This window comes from Anguilla rostrata, chromosome 1 (genome assembly GCF_018555375.3).
Source record: "Anguilla rostrata isolate EN2019 chromosome 1, ASM1855537v3, whole genome shotgun sequence".
Lineage (NCBI taxonomy): Eukaryota > Metazoa > Chordata > Actinopteri > Anguilliformes > Anguillidae > Anguilla > Anguilla rostrata.
In genome coordinates, this window is record NC_057933.1 from 57,050,436 (window position 1) to 57,069,032 (window position 18,597).

Sequence of the window (18,597 nt, forward strand, 5' to 3'; positions counted from 1 at the left end):
ATTATTATTGTGCATGCAATAATTGCATGAAATAATGGGAAAATAAAAATAGAACTTATAACAGGAATGTTTCTATTTCCATAAGGCTTTTAAAAAGTGCTTCATTTGCCATATCTCTCATCTGTCTGGGAAAGCTATCAGGCATGTGGCATAGAAATAAAAGGAAGCTTCTTCACTTCTTTTGTAATTTACTTTGGGAATACAAAACAGAAGATCAGCATAAGATCTGGGGGTGTATTTGGGCTGATATCCATTCAAAATGTCAGATATGTAATCTGGTGCTATGCCGTTAGTAATTAAAATAAAATAATTATTTAATAATCAATTCTGAATTTCATGGGCCAATACAGAGATGCAAGTATGTGTGTGATGTGTGCTGCCTTGGTTTGTGTAAAGATTCTTGTTGCTGCAATTGGCACAAGTTGAAGTTGCTCTATATTTTTTGGAAGACCAGAGTATGGAGCATTACTGTTTAATCTACTTGTAACAAAGGCATGTATTAACCTTACAACATCAGCTTGTGAGAGAAGAGATCTTATTTTGGTAATGGAAAAATGCCACCATTTTTATATTCCTTATTTGAGGCTGAAAGCTTAAGTCAGCTTGCAAGACTACACCTAGATTCTTAACTTAAGTTTTATTTTTTTGACACTAGAGGTCCTTAGATCTTTGATATTCTTTTTTCTGGGTCTTTCTGGGCTCATTGATAAGGACCTCCAGATTCAACTGAAGAAAAGTCTGAGACATCCCTAGTTTGATATCACTGACATTTTTCACAGGAACTGATTGCGCTTTCATCATGAGGGAATACGGAAATGTACAGCTGAATATCATCAGTGTAGCTATAAAAATAGCAGCTAAAGTAAGCAAGCCAAGGGAGGTGGAGATATGCCAGGAGGAAGTGTAAATGGGGAATATGGCATGTGACATCAATTGTAATTCTACAGCATTGTAAATCATCAATGTAACCCAACCAGACCAAAGCACAAATTTATAGGAAATTATCAGTAATGAAAGTGAGAACTGGACTGGTTATAAAGGATGCCAAATGGCAAAAGCTTACAAAGAAAGAAAGAAGCCAACACATACAGAACTATGGCAATGTTTCAGCACCGCCCCCCATGCTTTAACCTTTGCCAGTGCAGGCACTTACGCCACGGAGACAAATATATCTTTTTATGGTATCTGAATGTTTGCAATGAGTCATGTTGAATGAAGCATTTCTTCTCTTTTGCAGGTGGTGTATTTTACAGCTACCTTCCCCTACCTGGTCCTGATCATCTATTTGATCCAAGGACTCACACTTCATGGGGCACTGAATGGCTTGTCCTACATGTTTACTCCTAAGGTAAAGCTATATTATTTTCCAGCTTATTGCTGGAGGTCAAAGGTTTACTACTCTGCCGTATTTCTGGGAAGCAGGGCAAAGCTCACATATTGTCTGTTATACACTGATAGCCGCATCATTGTCTCAGATCACTTCACATCATCACTGAGTGTATGTGTTTCTGTGTGAGAGTTTGTGATCGTTCTAGGATTGCAATGGTGACCTAATATTTTGTGTGTGTATATGCACAGCATGTTTATTTTGTGTGTGGGGGTGGGTGAGATAGATATAATTACTGTGTCATGTTCTAGCAATGTGATGTACCTTACTGTCTACCCTGTACATACATTCCTTCATAGATGGAGCAGTTGGCCAATCCCACAACATGGATCAATGCTGCCACTCAGATATTATTCTCCCTCGGCCCAGGCTTTGGCTCCCTTATTGCCTTTGCTAGCTACAACCAATACAACAACAACATTGAGCGGCAGGCCATCATAGTCTCCTTGATTAACAGTGGCACATCCATCTTTGCTAGCATTGTTACTTTCTCCATCTACGGTTTCAAAGCTACATTAAACTATGAGAATTGCCTGGAAAGGTAAGCTTTTGGTTCAGGGGATGGGGAGGTTCACCACTCTCACCATTTTCAGAATGGTGACACACTTTCTTAAGCATCCGTTGGGAAATATTTGATTCTGGATGACTGCAATGATTTCATGAGGAAAGTCTGCTTAATGTGTTTCACTTTGCCTTTATCTTTTAATTACAAACTTAAATTTTATGAATAAAACATGTTGTTATAATAACATAAAAAACAGACCCATTAGTACTATGTGTATTTTTGTCATCCAGTGACCATGAAGAGCTGGACTTACCAGCTTTACTTAAATGATCTTAATATAACCTATAATAAATTACAATAGACTGCACAAGCAGCGACATTTAGCCTTTTTAAATTGTGCCATGTTTATTACCCTGTGATAAAGAGTGAAATTCAATTGCCTCTTAGATAGATAGTGTTTAGATTATGGCCTTAAAGAGAAAAACAGTGAATTAGGTACAATATTACATTGTTTCTAAGAATGCTACTTGACCTGACCTCCACAAACATCAAAGCAAAAGTAATTGGGGCAATTTAAACTCTGCTCATACCCTTATCTAGGCGGATGATCTATGGGTCCTGTCTCCAGCAGACTCTGTTGCTTCCAACAGCGTAAGCTCACTTAAATTAATAAGTACTTGGTCAGCTTTTAGATAGGCCGGTCCTTGTCATAACTGAGCCTGACCCCCCCTCCCTCCCTTCCCATCCCTTAACTCAGCATCACCCAATCAGGGCAAACATCCTCAAGCCATGTTGAGTATGGTATTTAAGATGGCCACAGGAAAAAGTTGCGTCATGTTGCAGTTGGTTTCCGATCCTTGGAGAATAGAAGTTTCTCTCTTCATTTTGGTGGTGGTTCATCGGTTGTACATTTTTAGTTTGTTTCCTTTATCCTGTGCCACAGGAACTGGAAGAGGGTAACACTTTGGCAAGGTCTGGCTTAACAGTCTCTCTCTCTTTTCTGGTATTTCCTAATTAATTGTTTAATGTTTTGTTTAATGTCTTCTGTTTTGTAATCCAGGAGTAGTGAGCCTGCATTCAATTAGGAATGTATGATTTCAATTCATTATTCTAATTGACTGCTTCTTATTGAATTCTATTATTTAATCTTAATTGCTGATAGAGTTTGTTTTGACTTGTTAGTTCATCCCACCAGTTTACTGTAGACTGACCTATTAATGAATTTGGCGATTAATTTATCATTCTAATTTCCAACAATCAAATAAATCATGTAAAATATATTTGATATGTCGGTTAAGTGAGGGGTTCTAGCACACAGTACCTCTTGTGTTCAGTATTCAGAGAGCTGAACAGTCAAGGGCTTTGACTGTTTGAACCGCTGTATTCGGTTAATAATAAACATATTTTTTTACAAATCCTTGTCTGACATTTAGAAGTTCCAATTGAGGTTGTCCTGTAGCATAGTAATTTATGCTATTGAGTAAACTGTGGTAAACCCTAAGAAAAGTTCAGAACATTTTCTATAGGTACGTTTTCTATAGATACATTTTACATAAATTGGATTACCAGATAAAGAAAGAGATGTCTCGGTTTTTCTCCTTGCCTCTGTCCCTCACCTCTTTTGACCTGCCAGCATACCCGGGCCAGTCAGAGCTGGATCAGCAATTGCAGGACATGGTCTCAGAGCAATATCACTTGATGACACAGAGGCTGGAACTTGCTGGGAGCCTTAATGCCATGGACAAGCTGGATGAGGAGGCAATCCACAACCTACGGACTGTGTATTTGGATTATTTGGTATCCACAAACGATGATGGAACTGAGCGTTTGGTGGTAGAAAGGATAAAAGTGTACCTTATAAAAAGCCAAATGAATGACTGCTGTCCGCAGTCCAGCCTGAGTGGACCCCGGCCACAGGAGCCAAACAGGAATACAACAGAGAATATGACGCTTTCCCACTCGGCTGAGAGATCCCCACCGCACTTTGTCAGCTCTGGGTCATCTGGCTTCTTGTCACAGGAGATAGAGCCTCCACACACTGTGCAGAACTTGGCAGGGACACTGTGGGCAATGTTTTGCCTTTCATTTCACAATTGCAAAAATAATGGGGAAAAAACATTATGTTGGTAGTACAGGGAACAGTCCTGATACCCTGGCACTGAAGGAGAACAAGGCTGATGTCATGGTGTTATAACAGCAGAAACACAGAAGTGTCTCTTGGAGAGCATGGAAGTCTTACAAAATAATTGTCCTGTGCTGCCTTAATTAGCTGTAAACATTTGCTGGTGTCCTACAGTGATGCCCCAAAATCCTCTGCAACCCTCACCCCCATGGATTAATATGCTCAATATCCCAAGTCTGAACTTTACAGTGTCTCACAGAAATAAGACTAATACAGTATCAGTTGAAGACTTCTTATTAATTACTGTTGTTACCGTCATATCATTACTATCATTTGAGTCCTAGGTTTTTGCAGTAATTGAATCAGTACTGCGACAGCTGCCCAATCTCACTGCAGTGAAGAAATGGAATTTGCTCATGAAATCATTTGCCACTTTGTTGATATACCAAAGCTCCTAGAGTGATTATTATTATTATTATTATTGTTGTTATTATTGTTATTTTATTATTATTATTATTATTATTATTATTAATAATAATAATAATAATAATAATAATAATAATAATAATAATAATAATAATAAATACTATGAAATAACATAAATTAAAATGAAATAAATGAGCCTGAATTTACTGTAAGGACTTTTCCCACTGTCGCTATAGTGTGTTACATGTGTGTGTTACATGTCCCATGTTACAGTGTGACATGGACTGCATGCACAGCATTTTTTCCCAGGAGAATAATTCTTATGTGGACATCTCTAATTAAGAAAAAAATTGAGGCCTTGAGGACTGTTGAGATTCGTTATAAAGCAGCGTATGTGACGGACCTTTGACCTCTGCAGGGTGAGAGTGCTGCTTTTAAACACCTTTGACATGGCAGAAGACACCATCAACATGGACAACATCAATTACTGGGTAGCAGAGCTGAACCGCACAGATCCAGAACAGTTTGCAAGTATATCCTCAAAACTAGACCACTGTGATCTGCAAGCTGAGCTGAACACGGTAAAGTGTGTGCATGCGTGCCTTCACCAGGCTCAATGCAACCTACTCCCAGTTTTGAACTCAAGTTTCTAATTAGTAACAAATAGAGAACATTATTTTATTGATTGTATTTAAGTTCAACTACATTGTATCATTGGTTAGTACTAACATTATTTTATCGATTGTATTTAAGTTCAACTACATTGTATCATTGGTTAGTACTAATGATAATGCATGTTTTTGCGTTTAACTTTATGTGATGGCTGAATTCTGCCAACGTTACATTTCAGAATGTTGCTGTCTACACTGTTATCTGCCTGTTGTTACCCTTATCAGTGATAACAGATTTAAGTTGGTGATACTGAACAAAGGATTTGTTGCCAATATTGTACTTCTGGACCAGGCACTCAAATGTCATGCAAGTGCTATTTTTGATAAGTATGCCTTTTTGCTTTTTTGTTTCCAATCGGTGAAGTTTGGTTTTTTGTTCAGTACAAAGTGAGGGTTATTCCATAATGGGGTGTATTTGCATGGTCCCATTGTCAAGTTAGTGGCTTTGTGGGCTTTCCACTAGAAGAAAACCCTCAGATACACCAAACAGCATAAGTATCTGAGTGGTGAAGGAACATGTGTAGTCTTACTCGGAGCTACTGGAACGGGATTGATTTAATGTTATCTTAGTTATCCTGTTCCAAAATAGCGTTTTAACCTTCCCTATGTGCTAACAGTTGTGCATAGAAGGAGACTGCAAGTGATCCACCTGTAGTGTTGCTCTATATGGTATCTATCGTGGTAGAAGCGGACATGCTTCTGGCATGTGTAGCCTGCATAGATACAATTGTGTATCTTGCCATGGCAGAAGTGTATACACAAGTGACTACAGGGTGCAGATATCCTGAGTTCTATGCTTATGTTAGGACCCTGAAACTGCTAGGTGCACTGCAATAACAGTCAAAAAGGAATTCCAGGTTTAAGTGAATAAAGTTTATTTTACAGTGTGTGCAATGATGGTAATATACAGATACAAAAGAGTGTGTGCAGTGAGATGGCTATACATGAATGGCGCGTAGAAGGTCCTATTAACAAAATCATCAAATAAGGACACAATCTTAACAAAGCAGTACGGATCAATGATCGCGCTTTACCTATACCCATATGCATATCACACTTAACCTTTGTAGTCGAGACACCAACTTCTGACAATACAAAACGTGATTACACTGTATTATGGAGAACATAAAGTTTACATAATGCTGATCCAGCAGGATATTTTGCAACTGAGCACTGTCTCTTTATCAGATCCTGCTGACTCCTGGTCTGCATAACAAACAGTGTTTTTCTTTCGGGCACACTTCATATACCACCAAGTTGTCAAAGCCATCGCTATGGTAATGCTTTTGAAACAATTATGGCTTTTGATGGTTATTGCATTGTGAGTGTTTAATTGTGACCAATGAGTTACATTATTTGGTATGGTAGATACAACTTGTAACTGGTTCTACCTCTTTGATATTTATGTTTCTACAGAGTGGTTAGCTTAATTTTTTTTTTTCCTGTGAAATTTTGTTATTATTGAGTCCAGTTAAACCAAGTGGGGGTGGGTGAGTCAGGAACATTGAAAACAGAATTTATTTTATGTAAGACTGTCATTTTGACAGTTGCAACTCTGCCTATCAGAGATAATACCACCCATCTATGTAGGTCAGCTTTTATGGTTTTGAGTAGTGGATTGAAATTTATATGGGCCTGGTCTGATGGCTTGGTACAAATAATAATACCAAGATACCAAATAGTGGGGTCTTTGTTGGGTTGTAATAATACTGAGATGATAGTGGTGTTCAAAGGTGAAATGATTTGCCAAAAATGTTTGAAGGATTCAGCAGGGAAGCCATCTGGGCCTGGAGCTTTATTATTAGGCATTTGATTACGTTTTTCATCTTCCTCATCTTCCTCGGCCCTGGGCACCTGCCCGGAGGTCTAGCCCAAGTTTGCTGTGCACCCCCCTCGCGCCCAGAGCTCCAGCCCTAGACCAGCTAAACCAGTTGGGCACCCTCGCCTCCTGCCACGGTTGATTTTCCATAATAAACCGGTGCCTGCCCACGGCAGATGGGTTCCCCCTCTGAGTCCAGTTCTGCTTCTGTTATCAGTCAGGGAGTTTTTCCTTGCCACTGTTGCCCTATGCTTACTCTTTGGGGGCCGGTTCTCTGTAAAGCTGCTTTGTAACAAAGCTCCTTTGTTAAAAGTGGTATACAAATAAAAATTGATTGATTGATTCATGAAATTCCCCTGGTGATAATGGTGTATCTATTAAATAAGCTTGATCTTTTGTTAGTTTTGGGATACCCACACTAAGAGTGTATGTTCTTTGAGTCAGGTCATTGTCCATGAGTATAGTTTCTAGTAAAAACCCTGGAATAATGTTATTTATCTCTTGTGGTGAATGTACCATCTCCCTTGCGGAATTCTCCATGACATGAATGATTGTTTTGAGGTATGAAAATAAGGTATTTTACTGATTTCTTGCTGCATTCAACGTTTGTGTGTCTAGTCTCTGAATTTGAAAGAACTGTGTTTTTTATTTATTGTCATTACGCTAAATTAATATTTTAAGCTTATTGTGTGTTGGATTTCTTGCACATATGATTTCTAATTCTTTATGTTTTGTTCAAGGTTATTTTCCTTTTCCATTTCTTGATGAGTATGACATTATTTTCCCATGTAATACGGCTTTTCCCATTTCCATTTGTAGCATTAGTGAGGTATCCCCAGAGTCATTCATTTCCATAAAGAATGCTCACTCTCTTCAGACAACTGTCAAAAGCAGGGTCTGTGAAAACTCCATCTAGTGGGTGGTTTGAGGAATTGATTGTGGTTTAAATCTAGGGATATACATATGTGTGCAGTTACTGATTTGTTATGCATTAACAATATCCATTTGGTGATTAATATGGACATGTCTGGAGTTCTATGTTGCAGAAGAAGACATGGTAGAAGTGTGGATGTTCTGTGTGATAAATTTGGTTTCTTGAAGGCATATGTCAGAATTTAGCTTGATTAAATGTTTTAATACTTTTAAGTTTTCTTGTTCTGAGAGCCTAATCCATGGATGTTTCAGCTAACAAAATTTATTGGGGGCATGGTTGAGGCTAAAATTTCATTATTTTGAGGGTCTGTCTGTTTGTAGTAGATTAGTGTGTGTACTTGTGTCTACATGATTGGGAAAAAAAGACAATAGTTTATAGTGAATCGTCGAAACAACCCTCCAGTCTGCAAGCTATTCCAATAGCTCTATCCCCCACCTCAACAATCTTCAAAAGGTTCCAATGGCGATAGCAACCATAACAGGCGCAAACAATGATTAAAACAATGATTAAATAATGACACAAGAAAAACACAAATTCAGTCCAAAGCTGCCCTCTGGCGGTGAACAGGAAGCATGGCAGGTGGTTTCTAAAGAGCCTAAAATCAAAGTGATTTTGTCTTTCTTGGGCTACATTTACACTGACGGGAAAAAGTGACCCAGTTACGATTTTATGCTCACACGTGGCACAGATCAGATGTGTATTATGAACGCGTAAATTAATTACGTGTAATGTAATTACATGCACAACCATTCTGTAGATTTACAAGACATTACATTAATTTTACTGCTGCATGTTGTAAAAAATATAATAATTGCAATGATGTCTTAAAAGCCTATTATGCTGAATATTTCCTGTATTGAATAGGCATTATAATATCTGCACAAAGGGTAACGTGTTGCTTGTGTGTTTTCCAGGCTGTGGAAGGTACAGGTTTGGCGTTTATTGTCTACAGTGAGGCCATAAAGAACATGCCATTGCCCCAGCTGTGGTCTGTACTGTACTTCTTTATGCTGCTGATGCTTGGGATGGGGAGCATGCTGGGAAATATCACAGCCATCCTCACTCCACTACGTGACTGGAAACTTCTGTCCAAGTACTCCAATGAGAAGTTGAGTGGTAAGATAATGGCCAGGATGTGAAGATATACTGTTAAAATATTGGAAGACTGCCAAAATTTTTGTTGTTTTGGTATTTTTGTTTGTATGTGTATTGTCATGTTTTTTTTTAAAAAAGCCAGGAAACTCAAGATTACAGATGACCAGCAATCCAAATAAAACTATTCCTCACCACTGCTTTTCTCTGCCTTTTTGAAAGGTTTGGTGTGCATTATCTGTTTTCTCCTTGGCCTGGGCTTCACAACCCCGTCAGGCAACTACTGGTTCACCATCTTCAATGACTACGGTGCAAGCCTTTCCCTGCTCTTCATCGTTCTTGTTGAGGTCATCAGTGTTTCCTACGTATATGGAATAAAGAGGTATGTGGTCTTGAATGTCAATCAATTGAGTGTCACAGTGCTCAAAGGTTGTTCTTTGGTCCAGATCAAATCCAGACAGACACTGGGTTAAGCCTGATAAAGTAAAGGAAGAAATTTTAGATATTTTTCTAGAAATATCTAAAAGAATCTAAAAGGCAGTCCAACAGAAAGAATTTACATCAGTCAATCCATCTTCTTAAATTGAATTTAGCCATTTGGAACTGTTCACAATAAACAATGAACAATGAGCCCAATACATTAAGATTTGACAAAATTAAAGTGACTAATAAACAATCAGTCAGAATTTCAATTGTGCACTGCAAGGTTCAGAAACAAAATCACTCTAAAAACAACAACGCCACCGAAAAAATAAAGAAATAGAGAAGCCCAATATGGCTGAGAGACAAGGTCAGTGTTGTATACAAAGTCATCACCAGGTCAGCATCCATGCAGCTAAATGGACAAAGGATTCCCAAATAATTATTTTAGACCTGGGGTGGGCATGGAATGGAATTTCCCCGAGTCCCCTGGTTTAGGCAGTGAACTCTGGACAGTCAGAAATTAAATAGGTCCTTCAATAGTTTCTTCTATTTGCTGTGTGGTCATACTCACACAGCTAGCTGCACAGCTTTTTGGCCTTTTTGGCTATTTCACTCATACCTGTGTCTTTAGGTTTGAAAAGGATATTGAAGACATGCTGGGTCATAGACCTAATTGGTACTGGAAGATCATGTGGGTGGCTGTTAGTCCTGTGCTGCTGATTGGACTCTTCTTATTCTACATTGTCAACTACATAATGGGAGGCACACCCACTTACCAAGCTTGGGACAAAGACCTGGTAATGCCCCCTCTACATTGTAACTTTGCTATTTGCTTGTTAGAAATCTCTGTCTGTCAGGGCAATACATTAAAAGGTAGTAATAAAACACATTTATAACCGCATCTTCAGAAAAGACGCTGAGGCACGTCACAAACTAAAATATTATTTAATCCCTGCACAAGTAGGTGAGAGCGAGGCAAAATCTAACATGGGGTAAAATGTAACACAGACTTTTTAGGTATATGCGGGGTTAAACCAAACAGGGTTGTTAGCCTGTTTTCAGTAGACTATTAATTAACCAGTTGATTGGATTTGTTCAACTTAGACTGGATCTTTGTAAATATATTTAACTAAACTTTTAAGTCCTTTTTAACCCTGATTTTCTATTCTTTTCCCTCTCAAATAGGGCCAGTCGGTGACTGTGCCATTCCCTGCATTTGCACAGGTCTTCATCGGCTTTCTCCTGATATCCTCCATGGGGTGTATCCCCCTGGTGGCTCTCTACAGATTCTGGCAAAAGAAGAGACTGGGGGTTGAGGTTGTTGACAACACTTTGTCCGCTTAAAGTTGGAGAGAAGTTCTGAGACTCTGTGTGGGGGTCGGGACTGCACTTCAGTCCACAGAAAAATGTCAAAGGGCAAAAAGTTCCTCACTGTGTGCCACCCTGGTTTAAATGTGGTACAGAGTATACATTCAGAGCATTACTTCTCCTTCTAAGTTGCACATACTCAAGTATACAGGCTTTTTGCCCCTCTGGCACACTTCACGGTCATTGGTTCTTTGGTGATAGTAGCTTCAATCCTATTATAGTATTTACATTAGTTCATCATGGTATTTTAACATTAATTATGGTTCAAACTATGGCTGCGTTTCCCACTTTCGATGTACCTTAACGTTCTACGAAGGTTTTTAAGGTATACCTTTCAAAGGGAGCTTGCTATTTTGCGAGTGTTTCTCAGACTATACCTTAGCAGTTGCCTTATGGGACAGTTTCAAAGGTACGTTGTAAGTTGGAACTGGCCTTCACTGTGCTGCTGAAAAGTGTATCAATCGATGCCACGCAAATCGATTGTCTCACTTGTAAAGGCTTATGAATGAAGTTTTAATATAACAAGTGTCATAATCATTTTACATCAATCTAATATTACAGGAGAGGAAGCTATGCCTACTAAAGATCATCCGGTAATCTCTTTAAGAGTCAAGACAAGACCTTGTGATAGTTTCAATAAATACATATACAGTAGGCTACAAAAGGTAAAATGAAGAGCATCAACATATAAGCCATAGTCTGGGACTTCTTGGAAGCCCAGGAAAAAGGATATAGGCTACATACGGGTGAATTATTTTGTTCTTTTTGAAACAAAGGTCTAATGTTAATTTGTTTTTGTCACACAATATATAGGCAACTGTAGCAGCATATCCACTGATTCCCCCTGACTTTTCTCTGCAGTGCAAAAGTGATTGTAGATGAAAGGCAAAAGTGCGTCTGTGGAAATTGATCATGATTAATTCTATACCGGGTATGCCTTATGAATAGGCTTACCTGTTAAAGTGATATGTTCCTCCACCTTGATTTGCTGTTGGATAGTCTCAAGTTTAACCAAGAATATCATTATTGGGTTGTTTACTGAAAATTGTAAAACAACATGGTAAGAAAGATGTAATGTTGATATTTACCCAGTGCTATTTTATTTTATATAGGAGGTGTGAGCTAAAGGAAAGGGATGTAGATCATTTGTCCTGTTTGTTCATTATGAGCCACCATACCTGTGTGTGTGTTTATGGCTAGGCCAATCAATGTGCTTTACTTCAGTCTAGTTCGGTCATTCAAGTATACTCACTCAATGTCGGCCTTGCTCATACAGGTTTTATATTCTTAATAAACCGGCGGTTTGTTCCAAGTCAGTGTGATCATTAACTCACACACAAACAAACTAATTTCTACAGGGTATGCTGTCAGAAAAGGGTATATTCCTACATCATTTTCACCCCATGCAGTACCATATATTTCCAATGGAGGGTAGAAGGGTGAAATTGATGTAGGAATAAATCCCATGCATTTTGAAATGTGGCAGGTGGTCTTTATTTTTTTTTAAATATGAAAAATTCTACAGGTCCTGGAGCACCTGTTAAGCTAGACGTCATCATGAACACCAGTACGTACCAAGATATTTAAATAAAACAATGCACCCCCCCCCCCCAATGAGCTTACAAGATTTCCATTTTCATTTAAAAATTAAACTTTTGAATGCAATTCACTTATGATTATCTGCTTATATGTACAGATATCATATAATGCAATATTAAGTGTTTACAGAGAGGTTTATACAGTTTAAATAATTTTTAATCATGAAAAACTGGTTTAAGCAGGTACGTCCAAACTTTTAACTGGTACTGTATATATATATAGCGTATGTGTTTTATGCAAGCAGTTCAGAGTAAAGTAAGAAAACCCATCAAAAATCTAAATAAAACCAGTTAAATTCCTTAATCAAAAAGCTGCACTGAAAAGATATGTTTCCAGCTTTTTCTTGACACCCTTTAATTTTTCAGTATTTCTAAGGTTAGCTGGCTGGTTATTCCAGAGGCAACGTGCATAGAAATTGAATGCTTCTTGTCCTGGAGTTGTAGTTCCTACTCTTGGAATAATTAAATGACCAGGATAATCTAAGGGATCTAGAAGGTTCATAATCAAGAGCATATCACATATGCACTTTGATGCTAGACCATTAAGAGATTTGTAAAGCAATAAAAGTATTAAAAAGTTAATTCTGGAAATAACGGGTAGCCAGTGTAATGACTTCAGGACTGGTTTAATGCATTCATTCTTTCTGTGCTGCCGTATTCTGTATTAGCTGCAGATGACCAACCATTTTCTTTGAAAGACCTGAGAATTGGGCATTACATCTAGTCTGTACAAGTTTATATGCATTGCATGTTAGATACCAATCATAGTCACATTTCTAACATGAGCCTCAAAGTTAAGATCAGAGTCTAGGATTGCTAACTTTGCTATTAGGGGACAAAGAGCAGACATGGGCACAGATTTTTTTCTCTCTGAGCCTTTGCACCAATGACTAGATGTCAGTTTTATCCCTGTTAATTTGTAAAAAATTGTGGGACATCCATAAAATTATATCTGAAAGGGATCAAAGAACCCTGAGGACCCAGATCATCAGGGGATTAGGAAATATAAAGTTGGGTATCATCAGCATACTGGTGAAAATTAATGTTATGCTTCTTAATTACATCCCCTAGCAGAAACATGTTCAAATTAAACAATAGTGGCACAACAATGGACCCCTGGGGGACCCCACATATTATTTTGCATTTGTTAGATGCGTGGTTGCCCAGGGCAACATAAAAAATTTCACCGAGTCAAATGTGACCTAAACAAATTTAGAGCCAATCCCCTTCTGTCAAGCAAAGGTCCATGAGCCTTATAAGTGGCTTTTTAAGCCTTTCCAAACTGAAATATTTCATCAACTCTTTTCCTCATTTGTTGTGGAATTTCTTATGATCATGGTATAGTGTGCTTGTAGAAACTTTGTGGTGACTACTCTGATGGTAAGGTTTAATATCAGTGAGGTTTAGATTCAACAGGGCTGGCTGCAATAAAGCCTGCCTGTGTTCAATCAGCTAAATTGAATTATCAATTAAATTAGGTGAATTGGTTGATTGAGCTAACTAAGTGACCATTACCTTTTTACATGGGGGATATAGGTGCTTCATTTATTTAATGAAAAATGTTCAGTAAATGAAACTATCATTTAAAATACAAGTGTTGTGTTTACTCCCTATATTTAATATTACATTTTGTCAAAAGATCTGAAACCATTCTCTGACAAATATTCAATAATGAAGGAGATACAATTACAGATACATTTTCACAGCACTGTAGCTGTTTACATTTGTAGGTGGAAAAATAAAAAATGCTCTGGCACGGTACATTAAACATGGCCAGTTTTGCTAGTCATGTTTGAAAACTCATTTGTTTGTAAATACACTCTGTGGTCATAGATGCTGAATCACGAAAAGGCAGGTGTTATTGTACTGATAAAAATGATTGGCACAGGAGCCCAATTGTGACATAGAAACTGGGACCAGTTCTAAGTGGAAAAAATGAAGTAGACTCAAGTTCATATTTTACAAGCACATAAGTATCATGCCACACTGCACAGTCAATTCCAATGCCGGAATTATTTTTTTCTGGTGAAAATTCTGAATATTTCCTAGTAGTGGAACATTGTCATGTAATATACAAGTAATGTAATGTAACAATATAAGCTGTACTCATGTATTTTATTTACATGTATGAAATTTGAAAGCTACCCTTCTTGTGTTGTATCTACAATTAAGTGATATGCAATAAGGACTAAGTAATAATAATTATACCTTCATGTACTGGTAAACTATCTGCTGACTTTGGTAAATGCAAGGTTTATGAATGACATTGTTAATGTATATGTTAACTTGGATGCATATCATTGAACCAAGGATTGTTAGTAGCAGTGTCAAAAATGTATATTTACATATAGGGCAAACCAGTAACTGTTTTCACTATCTCTTTATAAGCCAACAATATTGATAGCATGTTGATGAATACTTCCAATATAAGATACTTTTTGCTATCAGCCATAACACCCTGTGCTCTTCTCATGTCAAAGCTCTGCATTTAAACATGTGGGGGCTCAGGTAATACTTGAACTGGAGAACTGAAAATAATTTGCAGAAGGAAGGGATGCATTCTTCTCTCTGACCCAAATAGAAGAATGTCTACATTATATTACATCACACTAATTTGGCAGACACTTTTATCCAAAGCGACATACAATAAATGCAATAAGTACCAAAGGTATGTCTACGGCCCCTAGGCCTGCACTTAGTTGTTCTTCAGGTGAAATGAGGTCCTGAGTCACTAAGATCCCACAGTCCTTTTTGAAATGGTAGGGGATTATAACTGGTTGCATTTTGATAAAATGGACTCAACATCTGAACCCCAAATCATCTCATTTGGCTATCTTCTTGTAAACCCCAGAGTATGCAAATGAGAATTATGTTCTCAGTTGACCGACCTGGTGAAAACAAACAAAAAAAACTTTTTTACTGTAAATGTTTTGTTAATATTTTCTCCATGTGTAATCCAGATCATTTTTCTATAAAATGGTTTGTTGCTGCATTGAATGTAATAACTATCTTTTCAGGATTAATAATTCCTAAATAATAAAAAGGTTACAAATAACAAGTTTAAACTGTTCAAATAATTTCTGTGTCAAGTGGATCAAGGCTGTATTATACACTGTCTTCCACTGTAGGCTTACATCCTAAGTTAGTAGACTCACTAGCATGACAGTCATTTAGTTTGTAGTCATTATTTTCATTTGTAGTGAATACAATGGCTGGATTCTTGCAATTGAGAGTTGAAATGCTACAAAATGGGTCCTGGTACTGCACTTATTTTCAGTACAGTTAATTGTAATATTAACTATAAGCAACAGGTAGTAGAAAAACAAATGGAAACACAATAATATTCCACAGGTTCTCTTGGTTCTCTAATGATGTCATATTCCTCCTGCTACTTCTAGAATCTGTAGAATGCTGGTAGACCATGTAATGATGGATACAAGTGGTTCTAGTGGTATGTGGTGCTCAAATGCCCTATTATATGTCTTCATATTGTTGTTTTTACTTTTTTGGGCACTAACGGTAGCTACAAAATGAGAACATTAGCTGTTCAGCAAGTTCATTACATTATCCAGCAAGTTATGATATCATCTGGTGTTATTACAGCACATTGTATTTACAAAAGATATGATGTTATAAATAGTTATTGCATTATCTGCTATATGCCTTTGTAATAAAGCTTCATAATAACATAACTTGTACTGACTGCTGGGATATGTTTCATGCAGGGAGTGACTATTTCAACCTTTTGGCAAGGTTTGTAGGTTTTATCAGATTAAGTAGAATCGACAGGAATCCAATAAAATTCATAAAGGCAAATGTTAGTGGGTTTGGCCACCACCTCTTACATGCCACAGATTATTTCTTCTCAGTACAGTAGGTTTACTGTCAGCACAAATTTATTCAAGATCTACATGACATGCATTGTCTTTCAGCCTTGGTTAATTCTTCTTGGTAAATTTTCAGAATGGTGTATGCCTTCCAACTCTGAATACAATTTCCAAAGGTGAAAACAAAGTCTAAAACCAAGATTACACACTCACTGCTCTCCACAGCTGTCCCTCCCACTAGACAGATCAGGCACTGCACCTAGAGCCCCGCCTTCTCGCCCAGGGCCTCACCTTCTCGTCTTCATTTGACAGATCAAAAGAATTAGAAGGTGACATTATTTTGGAGGGGCCTCCAAATTATTTTTTGCATAGACCCTCCAAAAGTCTAGGGACAGTTCTGCTGCTCTTTTACGTGCAAACAATCCACGCAAAAGAAAGCATCTGAGAAACAGTTAACCACTGTCAGTTATTTGTTAATTAAATTTTTTCAAATGGGGGGCTCAACACAAACCTCTGTAAAATTGCTAAACATATGCATGTAAATACCGTGAAATAAAAGCAGATTGTCTGTATTTTTGTCTCATGTTCATCCTTTGATCTCAAATCCAAATTCCTTAAGTAGGGTCAGGTATCATTTGAAATTTTTTGATACAGATACCAAAACCAATAAGTTTAATTTGATACCATAGCTTCACAATCGATACCCAACCATAGCTTTAGTACATAGCAAAAATATTATTATATTTTACTCTGCCTTCACCATACATTTAGAGGGCACTGTATTTCTGATAGGAAAATTACTTGCCTATGCCCCATCCCCTAATGGGGAATTACAAATAATACCAAAATTGGAGCCACCCAAACTGTACTAAGGACCCTATAAATTAGCCAGGACTTGAAGCATTGCAGAATATTTTACTCCAGACAGCTAGCGATGGTAGTATGGAGTGGCATTTACTGTTAAATATGATTCTATCCTTTGGAGTTATCTAGTTATCTAATTCAAGTGTTTCCTCGAAACATGGGTCACCAGGAAACTACCAATATCTGTATTGCATGTCAGTTTTCATTCTTGGAGATAACGTATGCAAATAATAATGACATAATCTGAAAATACTTTAAAAAAAAAAAAAACAATATGCAAAACACAGACAGATTATTCGATAAGAGATAATAAACCTTTTACCTTACACAATTATAATGTGAGCTGCTCCAAACCTTTTCCATCCACTGCCCATGTGAAGAATTCAAAATATTTTGCATACCACCACCCACAGACCACCCCAGTATTAATTTAGTTTGTTACAATTATATTATTGTTCTCTTTCCGCTGAATTTCTTAATACTGGGGTCTCACTTGTTGACCCAGTAACTCACCCAGTGATGGAGTGTAGCACAGTGGGTAAGGAACTGGGCTTGTAACCGAAAGGTCACAGGTTTGATTCCTGGGTAGGACACTGCCGTTGTACCTTTGAGCAAGGTACTTAACCGAAATTGCTTCAGTATGTATCTAGCTGTATAAATGGATACAATGTAAAACTGCTATGTAAAAGTTGTGTAAGTCGCTCTAGATAAGAGCGTCTGCTAAATGCCTGTAATGTAACTCCTTCTTTACTTTTTTGCCCAGACATTAATCCATTTTGGAATTTAGAAGCAGGCTAGATACAGTGCCATGCAAAAGTATTTACCCCCGTCTATTATAGCATATTTGTCACACTGCATGGTTTTAGATCTTTACACAGAATTCAACATAAGACAGAGGGAACCTGAATAAACACAAAACACATTTTTAAAACGATTTCATTATAACCAATCCAGTCATTAAGGATAACTAGTTATAAGTTTGGCCTATATTTTGATAATGTATAGATAGTCATGTAACAAATACATTTGTTAATGTATTTGTCAAACTAGCTGATGAGCAATTAATTTCATGCTTCATTTCTGTATCATTAATTTGAGTTAACAACAACATGAGTTAATGCCAGTTCATGTGACCTTATTGTAAAGGTTTACAGGTAATCCTGCTTCATGAAACCCAAGTGTATTAACTATCAGGTTAGTTTGATAAATGTGGTATTCATATTTGTCATATTTTTAAGAATGTGGTATTAACTTGGTAAATAAATAATAATGTAAAATATTACTGCCATGTATATAAAAATAGCTTGGTAGTTATTATACATTTGGTTGCAGTATTCATATTTGTAATGTTATTAATACAGCATTTTATGAATAATAATAAAACCATGTTGTCCTATCACTCACATATATCAACATGTTAATTCAAATAATTCTATAAAGTCCCCTTAGCCCAGCGTTCTATCACATTAAAAATAATGTGTAGACAATATTAATATTACTATTTTGCACCCTTAGAATACCTTATTACTTGTTTAGTGTCATTATCCCAACTGCAAGGAAC

The 18,597-nt window shown here is 37.2% G+C and overlaps 1 protein-coding gene across 1 annotated transcript in view; it reads left to right on the forward strand.

The window, feature by feature from the left end:
• LOC135259550 (sodium- and chloride-dependent transporter XTRP3-like) overlaps window positions 1–16,037 on the forward strand; it is a 34,166-nt gene extending 18,129 nt beyond the window's left edge. Inside the window, exons 5-11 of the mRNA XM_064344073.1 lie at window positions 1,238–1,348; window positions 1,687–1,928; window positions 4,859–5,021; window positions 8,779–8,980; window positions 9,179–9,338; window positions 10,011–10,176; window positions 10,565–16,037. Of these exons, the coding sequence (XP_064200143.1) occupies window positions 1,238–1,348; window positions 1,687–1,928; window positions 4,859–5,021; window positions 8,779–8,980; window positions 9,179–9,338; window positions 10,011–10,176; window positions 10,565–10,723 (1,203 nt within the window). The 3' untranslated portion in view covers window positions 10,724–16,037. The remainder of the gene's footprint in view (window positions 1–1,237; window positions 1,349–1,686; window positions 1,929–4,858; window positions 5,022–8,778; window positions 8,981–9,178; window positions 9,339–10,010; window positions 10,177–10,564) is intronic.
• The last annotated feature ends 2,560 nt before the right edge of the window (window positions 16,038–18,597 follow it).